Source organism: Heloderma suspectum, chromosome 13, assembly GCF_057233095.1.
Source record: "Heloderma suspectum isolate Gila_16-S chromosome 13, 16-S_ref, whole genome shotgun sequence".
Taxonomy (NCBI): Eukaryota; Metazoa; Chordata; class Lepidosauria; order Squamata; family Helodermatidae; genus Heloderma; species Heloderma suspectum.
The window spans coordinates 10,915,209-10,932,682 of NC_139470.1; the positions used below are offsets into that span (position 1 = coordinate 10,915,209).

At 44.6% G+C, this 17,474-nt stretch overlaps 1 protein-coding gene across 2 annotated transcripts in view; it reads left to right on the plus strand.

The window, feature by feature from the left end:
• Positions 1-16,848, plus strand: part of ADGRD1 (adhesion G protein-coupled receptor D1) — a 304,783-nt gene extending 287,935 nt beyond the window's left edge. For both annotated transcript variants that reach the window (XM_084820329.1, XM_084820331.1), the window contains 4 exons: positions 4,393-4,519; positions 7,125-7,166; positions 10,633-10,725; positions 11,720-16,848. In XM_084820329.1, the coding sequence (XP_084676455.1) occupies positions 4,393-4,519; positions 7,125-7,166; positions 10,633-10,725; positions 11,720-11,815 (358 nt within the window). In that variant the 3' untranslated portion in view covers positions 11,816-16,848. The remainder of the gene's footprint in view (positions 1-4,392; positions 4,520-7,124; positions 7,167-10,632; positions 10,726-11,719) is intronic.
• The last annotated feature ends 626 nt before the right edge of the window (positions 16,849-17,474 follow it).

Consider the following 17,474-nt stretch of genomic DNA (forward strand, 5'->3'; position numbering starts at 1 on the left):
GAGGAGGAGGAAGCTCACAACAGAAGAACAGCAATTCAAGAACAAGAATGTATATCAATACATAAATTGCAACAATTCATCATTGCACAGACTTCGTCATGTACATACTACAGCTGTATGCAAATGGCTCATGAAATTCTCCACCCTATTTGTGAGCAGAGAAATTGGGCGGGACCATTTCTCCATGCAGATTAGGGATGTCAGAGAATTCCTTGGTGAGGCCGAATGCCAGTGCATTCGGCCCCCTGAAATCCGTGGTAGTACGAAGCCCCCCCGCCCCACAAAAGGTGCGTGAAACAGGACACTTACTTGCTGCCGTTCATGCTGCTTTGCAAATGGTGACTGCATCCGCCATTTGCTTCTTCATTATAGCCGTGATAGGCTATGTAAATACTACGTAAATACGTAACCTAGCTGTGATAGGCTGCGTAAGTATTTACGTAGCCTATTACGGCAAAAGAGAGGGGCGCAAATGGCATAGTGGCCACCATTTGCGCCCCTCTCTTTTGCCGTAATAGGCTACGTAAATATTTACGTAGGCTATCAAGGCCCCCCCAAAAGGGAACGCAAATGACGGCTGCTGTAGCCGCCGCCATTTGCATCCACTGTTTTGTTTTTGCTGTGATAGGCTACGTAAATATTTATGTAGCCTATCATGGCAAAATACAGGGATGCAAATGGCGGCGGCTACGGCGGCCGCCATTTGCGTTCCTGTGCAGGCTGCCCAGCGGCCAGATGTCTGGCTGCGGGCAATCCCGGCCAGCAGCTCCGTGGAATCGCCGCAGAGTGGAGCTGGCCGGAGAGAATTTCAGGGGGAGGGACGGAGTGCCTCCCCCCCACCGCAAATGTCACCCTTCGAAAAGGTAAGTGACTTTCATACATCCCTAATGCAGATACATTCTCCAAATGTCCCAAAGCACTGGTGCAGCTTGGGTTGGACCCTGGGGACAATGTTGAGGGCTCTGCATCCCAGCCCCCCCAATGACCCTCCAGTGGGTGATGCAGGCAGTAGGACAGCAGAAGCAAACACCGTTTTATTCCAATAATCACGAGGGTGCTTGATTTAAGTCAGTTTAAAATGCAAAACTGCACCTGGTGAGAGTTGGTTGTTTGTTTGTTTTAAATCAGGTTTGGCAAATAGTTTTCTTGTTTTTCTAACATAACAGGAATGTACAAGCAGTTTTAAAACATGGAATTGGGGTTGGAGGGGGAAGAGAAATTCTGTGGCCATTCAATCCCTTAAATTTTTGCTGCTCCTGCAGATGGCAGCCGTAGCAATTGTGCTCACCTGCTCCACAGGGCCCTGGAACTAGGATCAAGGCACACAATGCCTCTGAACACCAATGGTGTGGGAGCCACAAGAGGGAGATGTTGTCTTGGCATTTGGCTTGTGGGCTTCCCAGAAGCATCTGGTTGGCCACTGTAGCCACAGGGTGCTGGAGGAGGGGGACCTTTTGGTCTGATTTAACAGAGGCTCCTGTTACGTTCTCCTCCTTCCTCCTCATAGCTGCCTCTCCAGAGAGAGACGTGTCAGGGTTGGGCCATTGGCATCAGTCTGAGTTGAGCCAGGAAGCAGGACCTAGGAGCCATTTGCAAAGCCAGCAGTCAAATCAAGACAAAAGCAAATCAAGACCAAAGAACAAACCAGTAAACAAGTTTGAGAAGCCAGGAGTCAGCAGCGAAGGACAACTAAGGATACCGGAACCCATCAGAGCTTAGGAAGACCTTGTTGCTCAAGCAAGGCCCATTTGCAACAGGAAGCCCTTCCTGTCCAGCCTGAGTGGGTGGAGGCTGTCCAGAGCCTGAAGGTTCTTCACTGAGAAGCTGCTACCAATGGCCGCTGCTCAAGACGCCACAAATGAACCAAAATGAAATTCTCACCTGACCTATCTGAACTGGCCAAATGCAGTAGGTATAGCTTCTCCCAGCACAGAGAGGGCCATGTTGTACCTCCCTGCAATGTAGCTATTAATGATGGAGAGCCTATTAAAAAAAAAAAAGATGTGGAAACTCTAATTCAGCACCACAAATCTGGTTGAATACCTGGGCATTCAAAACCAGGCTTCGAAGAGCAAACCACTCAAAGCCCTCTTTCAGTTTAAGTCTCTTCCATGATCAATCTTTTTTTAATCTCAAGTTATTTCCAACCAGAGAATGTTGGTTATTGGGTGGATTTAAAGCATAATGGATGAAATATAAACTTCTGTCCTGTTCAGGAAGAAATTTGCAAATCTTGGTAAGTTCTTAACAAGAAACCAATTCTCATCAATCCCTAGCAGACTCCCATTGAGAAATTTCACCCATCTTTGTTGGGAATCCTTTTACTCTGCTGTTGTCTCCTTCACCTGTCTCACCTACCATACAGACTGGCCAGTTCTGCAGTGGAAAAACATGTCTCAAACCAGCCAGGCAGTTGGTTAGAGAACTTACAGAATGCTTGCGGTAGAATGATGGGATCCAATTTCACAATAATTTGTCTGTCAGTTAAGTACAGTGCTTTGGGTAGTTGATGAGTAATTGTGCTGTACACTTGGAAATAGGGCTCTGTGATTTAAGGCCAGCTAATGTCCCCCTATAAAATGACTCCATTATGAAAGTGGTATTGATTAACTTCCTCCTATGTGCTCTGGCCATAAATATGCCCTCCTTGGATTGTCGTGTTGTTGATCAAAAGCCAACGTGGCTAATCCTTCAAACTTCAGTTGCCTTTTTGCATTTAGTCTGGAGAGCACAGGGTCAGCTAGGATGCTTATATAGAGGCTCTTAGTTGTGCTTTAGAGCTGTAGCCATGGGGTGGGAGGTGGCTGGCCCCCTCTGAGATACTCAGAGCTCCTTCCTTGAATTTTCAGTGTTCTTTTTAAATATAAAAAGTAAATCTCTAGCTCTTTTACTTAAGGAGCTATAAGGGATGCAAGCAGTCTTCTACCCAATTGCTCAAGGCCAAAACAGGTGTTAGCTAAACACACAGCCACTGTGGGAAAATGGCTGCTGTATGTCTAGCATTCCCCATCCATAACATGCAAAAATAATTTATCCATGACTTGATGTTGCAGTGCTTCAGGAACAGCAGACAAGGGTGCAGAGTGGTAGGAGAGGGGGATATAGTACATTGTGACATCAAGACTTAGCCTAGAAATTTTATGGAGGAGAAAGGAGAATCTAGACCAGGGGTGGGCAGAAAGTAGATCTCCAGATGTTTGAACTTCAACTCCCAGCATTTCTTACCATTGGCCATGCTAGCAGGGACTTCTGGTAATTGAGGTCTAAAACATAAGAACATAAGAAGAGCCATGCTGGATCAGACCAAGGGTCTGTCTAGTCCAGCATTCTGTTCACACAGTGGCCAACCAGCTGTCAACCAGGGACCCACAGGCAGGACATGAGCGCAACAGCATCCTCCCACCCATGTTCCCCAGCAACTGGTGTACATAAGCTCTGGTACTGGACGTAGTTCATAGCCATCGGGATGAGTAGCCATCTGGAGATCTACCTTCTGCCCTCCCTTGATCTAGACATGTGGCTACTGTTTTAAGAAGCAGCCATGTTACATTTTAGTGAAACATCTACTTTGGCCCTCCCTGAGATGCAAACCTGACCCAGATTTTAGTGTTCTGGCCAGTGAACACAAAGACACTGGCATGATCAATTTGGCCATTTTTATTGCTTTACACCAGCCTGCCCCAACCTGGTGTTCTTCTCCAGATGTTTTGGACTTCAACTCCCATCAGACCCAGCTAGCTTGCCCAATGTTCAGGAAGGCTGGGTTTTGTCATCCAACATAACTGGAGGGCACCAGGTTGGGGAAGGCTGATTGACACAAACATGCTTGAAGAAGGGCCACAATTTAGTTGGAGTAGATCATATGCTTCACATGGAGAAGGAATACTCCTCTCTAAGTGAAAGCTTGGACAGTGCCCAGAAAGAGTAGACCAAGGGTAGGGAACCTGCTGCCCTTGAGACATTTTGTCAGGGATTATGGGAATTGTAATCCAAAACATTGGGACACCAAGTAGCCTACTCCTGCAGTGGTCTAGACCTGGTTAGATGGGCAAATAGTCTGACCTGGTCTAAGCCAGCTTCCTGAGTTTTTATGCTTGACTCATTCCCACTGAAATTAATGTAACTTAAAAGTGTTTCACTTTGGCTCGATGGTGCCCTTTATATTTTATCAAAATTATTTCAGCAAATAACTTCAAACATATACGAGTAGCATTAGATTATAATAAAAAATAAATAAATCCACAAATCACAAATTACTAATCAATGTATTTTATGGTTTTAATTGATGTGAACTGTCCAGAGAGCTTCGGCTATTGGGAAGTATAGAAATGTAATAAATAAATACAAGTGAATAAACCATCAAAATCACCATCTTGTCTTTTTATCTTACAGGCTGACGGCCAAAGCAGTTGCTGTATTGCTACCTATCTTGGGAAGTTCATGGATTTTTGGCATAGTGGCCGTCAACGTTCATGCTTTGGTGTTCCAGTACATGTTTGCAATATTCAACTCCTTGCAGGTAAGTTCATATAGCACATTTAAGCCATAGAGGGGCCAAGAGAAATACAGAATAGAACACTTCATGCCTTTCAAATAGATCTTGGCCAGCATTTCTAGGGATGTGCGAAAGTCACTTACCTTTTTGAAAGGGTGATTCGCGGTGGGGGGGAGGTGCTCTGCACCCCCCCCCCAAATTCTAACCCGGCCGGCTCCACTCCACGGCAACTCTGCAGAGCCGCCAGCTGGGTGCATTTGCAGGTGTGCAGAGCCTGTGGATGCAAATGGTGGCGGCTATGGTGGCCGCCATTTGCGTTCCTGTCTTTCGCCGTGATAGGCTATGTAAATATTTACATAGCCTATCACGGCCTCTGCAGGGATGCAAGTGGCGTCCCTGCGTTAGCTGTGATAGGCTACATAAGTATTTACGTAGCCTATCAAGGCAAAAATGGGGAATCGAATGGCGGCCGCAGATGCGGCTGCCATTCGCAAAGCAGCACGAACGGCACCAAGTAAGTGCTCTGTTTCGTGCGCCTTTCACGAGGTGGTGGAGCGGAGGGGCTTCATTCCGCCATGGATTTTGGGGGGGCTGAATGCACTGGCATTCGGCCTCACTGAGATCCGTGGCGGAATCCTCTGACATCCCTAAGCATTTCCTATTTCTGTCATTGTTTTCCTCCACCCTCCTGTGAGTTCTGTCTATTGCTTGGAAACCATGTTAATGCTTGGATCTCGTCAGCGATGCTGCCATTTGGTATCTTATGCTGTTCAATATTTATTTATTTACTTACTTACTTACTTACTGACTGACAATATTTATCTACCACTCCACATCCAAAGAATTTGGAGTGGAAAACAGTTAGGATAAAAGAATAAAACACCAAGTTAAAACCATTAACACATTTTAAAAGAAACAAGGTCTGATAAGACTGGATTTAATAAAACTGCAGCTGGTCACTCAAGGAAAGCTTCCCAAAATGTCTTCAAGAGGCTCTGGAAGAAACATAAGAGGCCAGAGCTGGTATTTAAATATATTGTTTGAGGGTGCATTGTGCAGACTCATTTATATTTCTAGTATAAAATATATTACTGACTGTTGTAAGGTTGCTTTCAAGCTTTATTATTATATAACATAATTTCATCTCTCTTTTTTGCTGTTGTTATTATTATCATTACTATAAGACTACTAAGTAAGATTATTGGTTGGTTAAGCTGTTAAGCTTTATTATTACTATTATATTCTAACTTAAGGGCAATATATGGTTGCTGGGAATGAATGGTAGGCCTGCTTCCTTGCTCTAAGACTGATGATATGATATTGAAATGTAAGGTTGATTATCAAATTGTAAATATTGCAAATGTTATAGGTATAGTTTCTAAATTAGAATGGGATCTGAAGCCTGTATGTATTGGAGTTTAAATTTAACCCTTTAAAAAAAGGGGGAAAGAATATTGTATTGTTAGGAAATTGTAGTTATTGATCAGGTTGTTGGCATTGTTTATTTCATTTATAAAGACAAAAATAAATAAGTATTCTAAAAAAAGAGAGGCCAGAGCTGGCAAGCCAGCCAAAACTGGGAAAAGGCACTCCGAGCTGCCACAGTCACTTTGGCCACTGGGAAAAGGCACTCCGAGCTGCCACAGCCACTTTGGCCTCCAGGAACAATGATGGACCTAGAAGTACCCCCAGACTACGAACCTGATCTTTCAGAGGGAGTGCAACCCTGTCCAGAACAGGTAATAAACCTGTCTCCTGGACTCAGGAACCACGCACCCACAGGGCTTCCGTCTTGCTAGGATTCAGCTTCAGTTTATAAGATATAAATTCCAGCAATTGGAGTATTTTCTTGACCATGGTTTCATCCATGGATAGGCAACATGATGCCCACAGGTACCAGCGTTCCTGTAGAAATTTTCCTTGGTGCTCACTGAGACACTCTACTCTTCCCAAATTTTATTTTAGAAATACGTTTGTATTTTCTGATTGGCAGCTGGGCTTGCTTCAAAGCAAAGTGGGAGCCTCTAGCTGCTGCCATCTTGGTTTCCCATGAATGCCTCTGGGCAGGTTACTTGTCCTTTGTGACTAGCCATGCCCACCCAGGGAAGCCATTTTATGATTGTGCACAGGGCAGTTTCTCAAATTTCCGAATGTGCCCACAGGCCCCAAAGTTGCCAACCCTGGTTTAGTCAATGCCCATGCTCAACATTATTAGCTGGTCTTGCTAGAAGGCTTAGATTTTGCTCTCTTTGTGGTCTGCTGCTGAAAATAGTATCCCTACATCTAGTGTAGTAACATCACATGTTGTGACATCTCAGCATAGTGCATTTCATCTCCAAAACCCTTTCTATTGCTTGAAAGAGTTTCAAAGGGCATTTAGCACCCTTGTTTTCCCTGTCCTTGATGAATAACTTAATTGGAGGCCTTGTTTCCCCTCCTAAGAGCAATATTGCACTCATTTCTTTTTAACTGCAAATCTGCCTACTTAAGAACGGTAGCTCAAATAATCCTTTGCAATATTCTATCATGTAATCTGCCCAAATTGCTCTGCAGTGTGCTAACAGTGGTTTAACAATACAATAAAATACATATCCTTTCCATTTTTTATTATTTTACTTTACCATTTTAGGGGTTCTTCATCTTCCTATTTCACTGTCTCCTGAACTCAGAGGTATGTTCCCATGTTGTGCAGTAAAAACCAAGACCCTATATATCTGTATTTATTTATTTAGTGGAATAATATGACGACTTAAAATTTGGCTGTAAATCAACTGCAATGCTAGGAGAATGCTACCATTTAATGATGTTGCTCTGTGGAGCGGTTCTTTTATTTTGCTCAGCAATGTGTATGCTTTATAAACAGTATTTTTAGCTGCTGCCTTTTATTTATGGCATCTTCAGAAAACTGGAAGGCCAGGCTGCCGTCAAGGGCTCTGGGTGTAAAACCGACAGCTGCTACTCAGCCATCAGGAAGGTCCATATCACAGCAGCACAGCTTTGACCAGCTGTGTCTGGTTAAATGGTTTTGCTTGTTGGAACTGCTGGCTGCAGGAGAGTCAAAGGGTGGATGGGGAATATTAAACGCTAGACAGTGGCTGTGGAGGCAGGGGTAGTAATGGATGGATGAATCTGTCATTTCGAATTTCTCCTGCATTCCGGTTTTGTTTTTTGTTTAAATCACAAGCTCTTTCCATCTCAGATATGAAGACATTTTGGAATTGGGGTATCAAAAATGAACGGAAACAAATTCTCACCCATTGCTGGTCAGAGATTGTGTCATCTCACACCATGCAAGCATGACATTGCTGACTGGATTGTCCCTCATCATGGCTTCTGAAGGACAGAAGAACGTAAGAAAAGCAATGCTGGATCAGACCATCAGGGTCCATCTAGTCCAGCATTCTGTTCACACAGAGGCCAACCAGCTGCCCGTGGGAAACCCACAAGCAGGACATGAGTGCAACAGCACCCTCCTGCCCATGTTCCCCAGCAATTGGTGTACACAGGCTCACTGCCTCTGGTACTGGAGGAACCACATAGACATCAAGACTTGCAGCCATGGATAGCCTTCTCTTCCAGGAATTTGTCCAACCCCCTTTTGAAGCCATCCAATGTGGTGGCCAACACTATGACTTGTGGAAGTGAATTCCATAATTTGACTATGCGCTGTGTGAAGAAGTCCTTGCTTTGATCTGTCCTGAATCTCCCACCAATCAGCTTCATGGGATGACCCCACTGGGTTCTAGTATTACGAGAGAGAGGGAAAAATGTCCCTCTATCCACTTTCTCCACACCATGCATAATTTTGTACACCTCTGTTATGTCTCCCCTTCCTCACCCTTTTCCCCAAGCTTTTTTCTTGATGTGTTTTGAGGATGAATTTGAAGTGAGAGGGAGGTGAGATGGTACCTTTTTCTCCCTCCCTGGTGCCACAAGATGTAGTGACGGCCACAAATCTGGACAGTTTTAAAAGGGGCTTTGACAAATTCATGGACTATTAATGGCTACTGGTCATGATGGTTATATATTACCTCCAGTGTTGGAAGCAGCATGCCTCAGCGGACCAGTTTCTGAGGAACACAATCAAAAGGGTGCTTATTTCCTATTGGTGGTAGGGATGTACAAAACCCCACTTACCTGGCTCCGCCGGGTTCTGCTGGGGGGGGGAGGCGTTCCGTCCTTCCCCCCGGAATCCTGGCCAGCCGGCTCCACTCCACGGGGATTCCACAGAGAAACCGGCCGGCTCTGCCAGCAGCTGGACATCCAGCCGCTGGCTAGCAGGGATGCAAATGGCAGCGGCCGTAGCCGCCGTCTGTGTCCTTGAATTCAGCTGTGATAGGCTACGTAAAGTAGGGATGTATGAAAGCTCCACCACGGATCTCCGGGAGGCCGAATGCCAGCGCATTCGGCCCCCCGAAATTGGTGGTGGAACGGTCCGCCTCCCCGCCCCCCCCCCAGGACGGGACTTACCTTGGGCGGATCTTCCTGGTGGCGGCTCCGGTGGCGGCTGCAGTGGTGGTTCGGCGGCGGCGGCTGCGGCGGCCAGTCTTCCGACTGGCTGCCGCCGCCATTTCCAGTTAAAAAAAAAACAAAAACAAAAAAACGTGATAGGCTACGTAAAGATTTATGTAGCCTATCACAGCTAGATTTTAAAAAAACACCGTGATAGGCTACGTAAATGTTTACGTAGCCTAACACGGCTGACTTAAAAAAACCCAAAAAAACCCCGTGCGTACGCAAATGGCGGTGGCCATGGCCACTGCCATTTGCGTTCCTTATTTTGGCATGTCTTAGTCTACATAAACATTTACGTAGACTAAGACGGCGAAAATAAGGGGAACGCAAATAGCGTAGACGCTACGCTATTTGCGTTCCCCTTATTTTCGCCGTCTTAGTCTACATAAATGTTTACGTAGACTAAGACGTACCAAAATAAAGAATGCAAATGGCGGCGGCCATGGCCGCCGCCATTTGCATATGTGCGTTTTTTGTTTGTGATAGGCTATGTAAACATTTACGTAGCCTATCACGGCTGACTGCAGGGACGCAAACAGCGGCAGCTACGGCTGCCGCCATTTGCGTCCCTGCTAGCCAGCGGCTGGATGTCCGGCTGCTGGCGGAGCTGGCTGGCGGCTCCGCAGAATTGCTGCGGAGCACAGCCGGCCGGCCAGGATTCCGGGGGGGAGGAACAGAGCGCCTCCCCCCCGGCCAGGATTCCGGGGGGAGGGACGGAATGCCTCCACCCCACCATCAACATAATCCGCGGAAAGGTAAGTCACTTTCGTACATCCCTAACATAAAGACTTACGTAGCCTATCACATCTGGGTTAAAAAACAACAACACGTACGCAAATGGCGGTGGCTATGGCTGCCGCCATTTGCGTCCCTTATTTTTGGCCATCTTAGTCTACTTAAATATTTACGTAGACTAAGACAAAGACAAGAAAGGGGAATGCAAATAGCATAGTGGACACTATTTGCGTTCCCCTTTATTTTCACCGTCTTACTCTACGTAAATATTTATGTAGACTAAGACAGCGAAAATAAGGGGGAACGCAAATAGCGTCCGCTATGCTATTTGTGTTCCCCCTTATTTTCGCTGTCTTAGTCTATGTAAATATTTACGTAGACTAAGACAGCCAAAAATAAGGAACGCAAATGGCGGTGGCCGTAGCCGCCGCCATTTGCATACGCTTTTTTTTTTTTTAACCCAGATGTGATAGGCTACATAAGTCTTTACATAGCCTATCACGAACGGGGGGGAAACAGACTGGAAATGGCAGCAGCCGGTCGGAAGACCAGCTGCCGCTGCTGCTGCCGAAGCCGCCACTGGAGCCGCCACCATGGCGAGGGGGTGGCAGGCCGTTCTGCCACGGAGTTCAGGGGGCCAAATCACCGAGATCCATGGCGGAATTCTCTGACATCCCTAATTGGTGGGCTTCCCATGAAGGCATCCGGTTGGTCACTGTGGGAACAGAATGCTGGATGAGATACAGTAGGCTGTTGGGTTGACTGAGGATGGCTCCTATGTTCTTGTGTTCTTAAGACTTAGCTGGAGAAGTACAGCTTCTGCACTAAATAAGTCCAGCCTGGGATGCTCTAACCTTACCATCTTTTGTTTTTCTCTCCCCACCAAGGTTAGAGCTGCCTTTAAGCACAAAACAAAGGTGTGGTCACTCACAAGCAGTTCAATCCGCAACATCAACGTGAAGCCTTTCAACTCAGACATTGTAAGTTTTTCTAGAATTCTTAAGTCTTAAGCATCATTAGGGATGTGGGAGAAGTTAGTTCAGCGGCATTTTAATGCAAACCTACCTAATTTCGCACTTTCAAATCACTATGCAAACCAAAACTCAGTTTATCCTTCGCAATTTGCAGTTCTCTGAATTTTGGAATGGAGTCCTCCAATCCAAAAATGCATACAAGAATGCATACATTAGGGAAAATCACACACCAAATGGCATTATATTAGGGAACTTTCTTACAAAAAAAGTGTATATTAAGCCAAAAATGCGTAAAAATGCATATATTAGGAGAAAAGTACACAAACATTTCATTTCATTTATTATATTTCTATACTGCCCCATAGCTGAAGCTTTCTGGGTGGTTCACAGAAATGAAAAACCATAAAAATACATTATATAAAATATAAAACCATTCACATAGTGACATAGAACAAATAACGCACACAACAACGACATATATCTAAAACAATTTAAAACTATCAGCCAGAGACAATCAAGAGACTCATTATATGCTGCCAAATGCCTAAGAGAAGAGGGCAGTTTTAACCTGGCCCTGAAAAGATGACAATATTGGCACCAGGTGGGCCTCGTCAGGGAGATTATTCGATAAATGGGGAGCCACCACCGAGAAGGCCCTCTCCCTTGTTGCCACCCTCCGAGCCTCCCTTGGAGGAGGCTCCTGGAGTAGGGCCTTAGATGCAGAGTGTAGTGCATGGGTTGGTTCATGCTGGGAGATGCATTCCATCAGGTACTGTGTTCCTGAGCTGTGTAGGGCTTTATAGGTCAAAACCAGCACTTCGAATTGGGATTGGAAGCATATAAGCAGCCAGTGCAAGTGGGCCAGAATTGGTCTTATATGTTCAGACAGATTTGCCCATTTCTAATCATCATCCTATAGGGATGAGGTAATGCCAAAATCATGAGAATCTCTCTCTCTCTCTCTCTCTCTCCCTCTCCCTCTCTCTCTCTCTCTCTCCAGATAACTGGGAACAGGCCAGGAACAACCCCTACTAAAATCAATACCTGGGACAAGAGTACCAATTCAGCAAATAGAATTGACCTCTCAGCAGTCTGACATCCAGCCCTGCTAACTTCCCTCTTGGATGGCCAGCCTAGCTATATCCTCAGGACCTTTTGACATGGTGCCTGCCTCTCCAGTATTCTCTCAGAATGTGTGCCAGGAGGAACCGCTCCTTTAATCACCACCTGCTAAATTGGGTTTTCATCTTTTTTGCCATGTTGCACTGGACTGAGTCAAGCCTTGCAATGTCTTTTGCCATTGTTACCCACCACTCAGCCATTAGGAACAGCCACAGAACAGCTAGCGACAATATACACTGGATGGTCTTGTAAACAGCGGCAGAGACACTAAATGTGGGGAAATGGATTGTGCTGCCTCAGTAATGGGACTGAGGAAGGTTCGAGACACCTCAAGAAAGATGATCATGACACGCTTTCTGCCTCGCAAAGCAAATATTTCTTACAGCATTATTAAAATCGGGCCATTCTTGTCTAGTGCGACATCCTCCATTTACATTAAATACTCGAACAATCCAATTATCCAGGGGAAACTTCGCCAGAAAAACACACCAGGCCAACAGACGTTTTGTTTGAACGTGGTAGGAAAACCAAAGCCAGAGGGACAACTAGAACTGTATGTCTCCTGCATCTGTTTGGATTTTGCCGCAGCAGTTCCAATGAATGTTATGATGCAGCGGCCACCTGCAGTGTTGTTTCATCAGAGGGCTTATTCGCGTTGGCGGAAATGCCTTTTCACTGGGAGCCAGATGCCTGACATCTTTCCTGTGAGACTCAGCGGGCAATCGCTGGGTCAGTTTGCAGACAGGACTGACGTGTAAGCTTTTGGAAGCGAAAATGTGGCTGGCTCCGGGATTTCTCTATCTGCTTTACCGGGCAGAGTGTGACATTGAACGCCAAAGGAGCATGCCAAAAAAATAATTAAAAAAATAAAATAAAAACACCTCCATAGGAGTCAACGGCAAGGGAAAAGAATACTGTGAAATCATCAGCCAGACTGCAGCTGGGATTCTGTGTTATTATCCTCAGATGTCATTTAAACAAAAATATATATTTCTTCTCCTGATAAACAAACCTTTAATCTTTCCAGCTGTGCGATGATACAATATCTTTTTAAGGGGAAAGCAACACCTGTTTTAATTCAACAAATGGTTCCCCCCCACCACCACTTTATAGGCTTTGCTGCTACGGTTTCATTTCTGATAAAGCTCCAGACATTTCCTTGTTGTTGTTCAGTCGTTAAGTCATGTCCGACTCTTCGTGACCCCATGGACCACAGCACGCCAGGCCTTCCTGTCCTCCGCTCTCCTCGGCACTGTTTAAGCCTATCTTTACAACCTTAAGGGCTAGAAGCTTGCTTTTTCCACAAGGGGTGTGAGTAGGATGATTGAGATGCTGCATTCTGTGCCCAGTACAGAAGAAAAGAGCTGTAACTGTAATTCACTGGTAGGGCATGAGCTTTGGATGCAGAAGGTTCCAGGTTCAATCCCTGGCATCTCCATGCAGGAGATGCCCCCGCCCCCTGTGCCCAGAGAGCCACTGTCAAGTACTCTAAAAATGGGCCAAGGTAGAGTTGACATCTTTGTTGTCCAATAGCCAGCATTGGCATGTAGTGAGGGGGCTTCACCCCTGGCACCATCCTGACTGGAAAGCTCCCATTAGGAAGATACATCAACAGAATGACATACTCAGGGAGCACCAATAAACCTCCCCTACAACACTGACCCCCTGTAGTCCATTGTTTTCTTATGGGTAATGGAGTTCTAAAACACCCCTATGAGTCCCTCTGCTTGTAAGGGCCACTCCATCCATTGCAATGGAGAAAAGTGATCCACCTCTCCATTTCTTTGCATGTGTAAAACACTTAGGGTGGAATCCTATGCATGTTTGGACAGAAAAAAAGTCCTACAACTCCCAGCATGGCTGGAGGGGGAGTGCTGGGAGTTGTAGGACATCTTTCTGTCGAAACATGCATAGGATTGCACCTTCAATCACTTCTTCTGAGTCAACAGGGTGTTTTCTTTTTTTTCTTCTTTTTTAAACTTAAACCAGAGTGAGCCCATAATAAAACAATATAACCATAACAGTTCCAGTCTTCAGTGGATTTCCCCAACTGTAAACTTTCCCTCCTTTCAGCCCCCAGTTCATTCCATTCTGACTACCGCAGCAGAGTGGAGGACACAACATCCCATTCCATAACTGGAGCTCCAGTTATGTAAAAGCAACTTCTCCTTTTCTACATCAGAATGCAGGGAAATGTGTTTAGATTGGAGGCAGTGCCAGATTTGGTCATTAATCAGCTTGTTAGTTGAAACTCATCTGTTCGTAAAGCTCAGCTGTGTAGCGAGCTGGGATGTGTATTACAAATTTGCTGTTAAGTTCGGAATTGATTGTGAGCTTTGGAGCACGTGCAGACTGCATCTAAATAATGCATTTCTGCACGTGTGCTGAGCTGGTTGGTTTAACCCTTGAATGATCCAGTGATGCTGACACAGCTCTGGCTTTGTGAGGAGGAGAACCTGAGTGCCTATCTGGAGGAAAAGGCTGTCAATGGCTACTAGTCTTAGTGGCTATGTGCTACCTCCAGTACCAGAGGCAGTGAGCCTATGTACATTAGTTGCTGGGGAACATGGATGGGAGGGTGCTATTGTGCTCATGGGTTCCCAGTTGATAGCTGGTTGGCCACTGTGTGAACAAAATGCTGGACTAGATGGACCCTTGGTCTGATCCAGCCCTTGGTCTGATCCAGCCCTTGGTCTGATCCAGCCCTTGGTCTGATCCAGCATGGCTTTTCTTATATTCTTATGCTCTTCTTCTCTCCTCCATATACTGATCAGCAATGGTGAGAAAACACGCAGGCAAGCCATGTGAAAACAGTCAGGAAGGGGGTAGATGACATGGTGATGCATGACATCATGCTACATTATGCAATTTCAAATGACAGTTCCCAAGATGCACTTTGATATCGCACATGTGCGAAAACTCATAGGCACGGAACAAGATCTCCTACAACGCTTATCCGAGCTCACATAGATGAATTTGTAACTTTCTGAGAAAGTAACAGATTCACTCAGGGTAAGTTCGCCCATCTTGACTAGTTTGTGTGGGACAGGTTGATTATGGCATTAACCTGACTGCAACACATTACATCCCAGTGCAGCGCAGTGCAGGTGTAACATTCCTGATCAGTGTTAGAGTATCAGATATACCTCACAATCTCCTTGCCCCTTCTTCCTCCTTTCCCCTCACACGCAGAGCCTCCCTCCCTTCCCCTTTGGGAATTATCTTTAATTTAGCAACACACTTGCACTAATGTAAATGCCAATCCTGGTTGGTTGAAAATGTTAGTTTTCAAAAAGCAAGGGTAACCATGTTGGCATGAGAGAGAGAGAGAGAGAGAGAGATCAAAATCCATAGTAGTGTAATAACCTTTATTAGGCTAATTCAAATGTCACCAAAAATGTGCAAGTGTCAGGGTTCCCCTTATGACCTGGACTCCCTGAGCAACTCCTTAAGGATCTCTTGCCTCCTTAAGAGTCCCACCTTCCTTCTTTTACCTTCCCCTTTCCAATAACGTGGGGTTGAGGCTGTAGACATGGGGTGATTGACACTCCAGACACAGGGTTTAACCACAACAGTTTACTGGTAAATTAAAGCAAGAAAATCATGACTAAAGGTATTTACAGAGTAGATCTCAGTGATACAAAAGGACTTAAAAGATAATAAAAGTTGCAAAATGCAAGTTCCTTTACCATAGCTGTCCTTAGACTTCTCCAAGCTGCTTCTTCCTGCTCCCTCTTCAGGCTCTGGTCTCCCCGACTTTGTTCTTACTGCTCAGGTCTTTCTGACTCTCTTTTTATACCCTCTTCCCTCAAAACTGAAGAAATGAAACTTCACTGGGAAATGAAACTGAAACTTAACCAGTTGAAATAAAACTCCTCCTCCCAGGGATACTCCCTGCCAAAAAAAGTAACTCCAGACCTCTAGGCCTGACCTTTTATTTTCCTTGCCTCTGTAGGCCTAAAACCTTCACCTCAAGTTTTTGAAATCTTCAGAATTCTTTATCAGGCAAGATGTTACAAACAGTAGGCTGGGGGTGGGAGGAGGAGAAAAAGCTGATGATGTTGAGGTCATGATGTCTGTGGGTTAGCAAACTCTGGTGTGAACTAACTATAGTTAGAGTTACTATTGTTGCAGACACTATAATGTATCATGATGAGTCACTGTGAAAAGGGAAGAAAGGGAAAAGTTAGAGCACAGGGGTGGGGGTTGCAGGGGAAAGAAAAATGCAAGCTTGAGGGGTGATCCTGTTCTCTCAACAATGGGAAATCATGACAGCTATGTCATCACCAGGCCTCTGTCTTTCCCCATTTAATTTATGACTGCATGATGAAGTTAAGGCTGCAATCCTGTCGACAGTTTCCTGGAAGTAAGCCCTAGTGAACTCAATGGAGTTTACTTCTGAGCAGGTATGCACAGGATTGTATCATGATTTGCTCAAGTTCTATGCTTTGTCCATAAAATTTCAACCATGCCTTTACCAAAGAATAACTTTATTAAATGCTGGGTGGTGTTTTGGAGTTAGAAAACACTGTATGAAGAACTCTCCTTTGAGTACTTTTTTTTTTTTTTAAGGCCGTTCTTCTCTCATTTTCTTTGGTTTTTCAGCTTCTGATATACAGAGTTGTGTGTGTGTATACATTGACGGTGAGTGTTCCATAAATGTTGCTTTTCCATCTCTGACTATTCATCACATTGGACTTTATATATTTTTCACTCTTTTGCAGAATGCAGTAAATATACTGAATACGGAATGCTCAAACAAAACTTTTAACACACCCACACCCACACCCACACACACCCTTCCTTATCTGTAGTCATTTCTGTAAAATTATGAACATCCTGCCATTTATTTATGGGCTTTATTTTTGTGACTTTTGCAATACATTTACAAAATGGCACAATGTTGTCAGCAATATGAACACTTAATTGAATGAAATGCAAATTAAAAATAGATATAAGTAGCAGGAATTATGTGTTTGCTACTGAAGAAATAAAATAGTTGATGTGATTTTTCTCCCCTCTCTCCTTTCAAAATGGGGGGGGGGAGGGCACCCAACAATCTCAGTTTTCTAATAAAGATTAATGTGGCTTTGCACCATTTATTCTGTCATTGTAAATCGTAAGAGCAGTGGTGGTGGTAGGGATGTGGTGCTATCATTGTCTATACTGTTGGAACAAGGTAGTTGTAAAGTCAATTGCAAGCACGCCATATGCAGAGTTGCTCCACACAGGAAAGAGTACCTATATAGAAGGCATGACCATGTAGTGAATTATGGGCAACTCTATTAGTGGTTTTTTTTTTTTAATATGCATACATGGATTTGTATATTTCCACAGCAATGAATGCATATGAAATGCATATATATGAAAATATAACTTTCTAACAATTATACGTAAGCATCAAAAAAAGAAAGAAAGGACTAGATATCCAGATAAGTATCCATTTAGAGGTGGCATCTTATATGCCACCCATTCAAATATTGAAAGCATTGTAAGGTCCTCAAACCATTGCATTATAGGAGGTGAGCATTTATCCTTCCAATGTTGAAATATCAGTGTTTTAGCTGTCAAAAGGGTGTGGAGAATCCACTGATGCTGGCTGTTCATTAATTTCCATGAAGCAGGTAAATAAT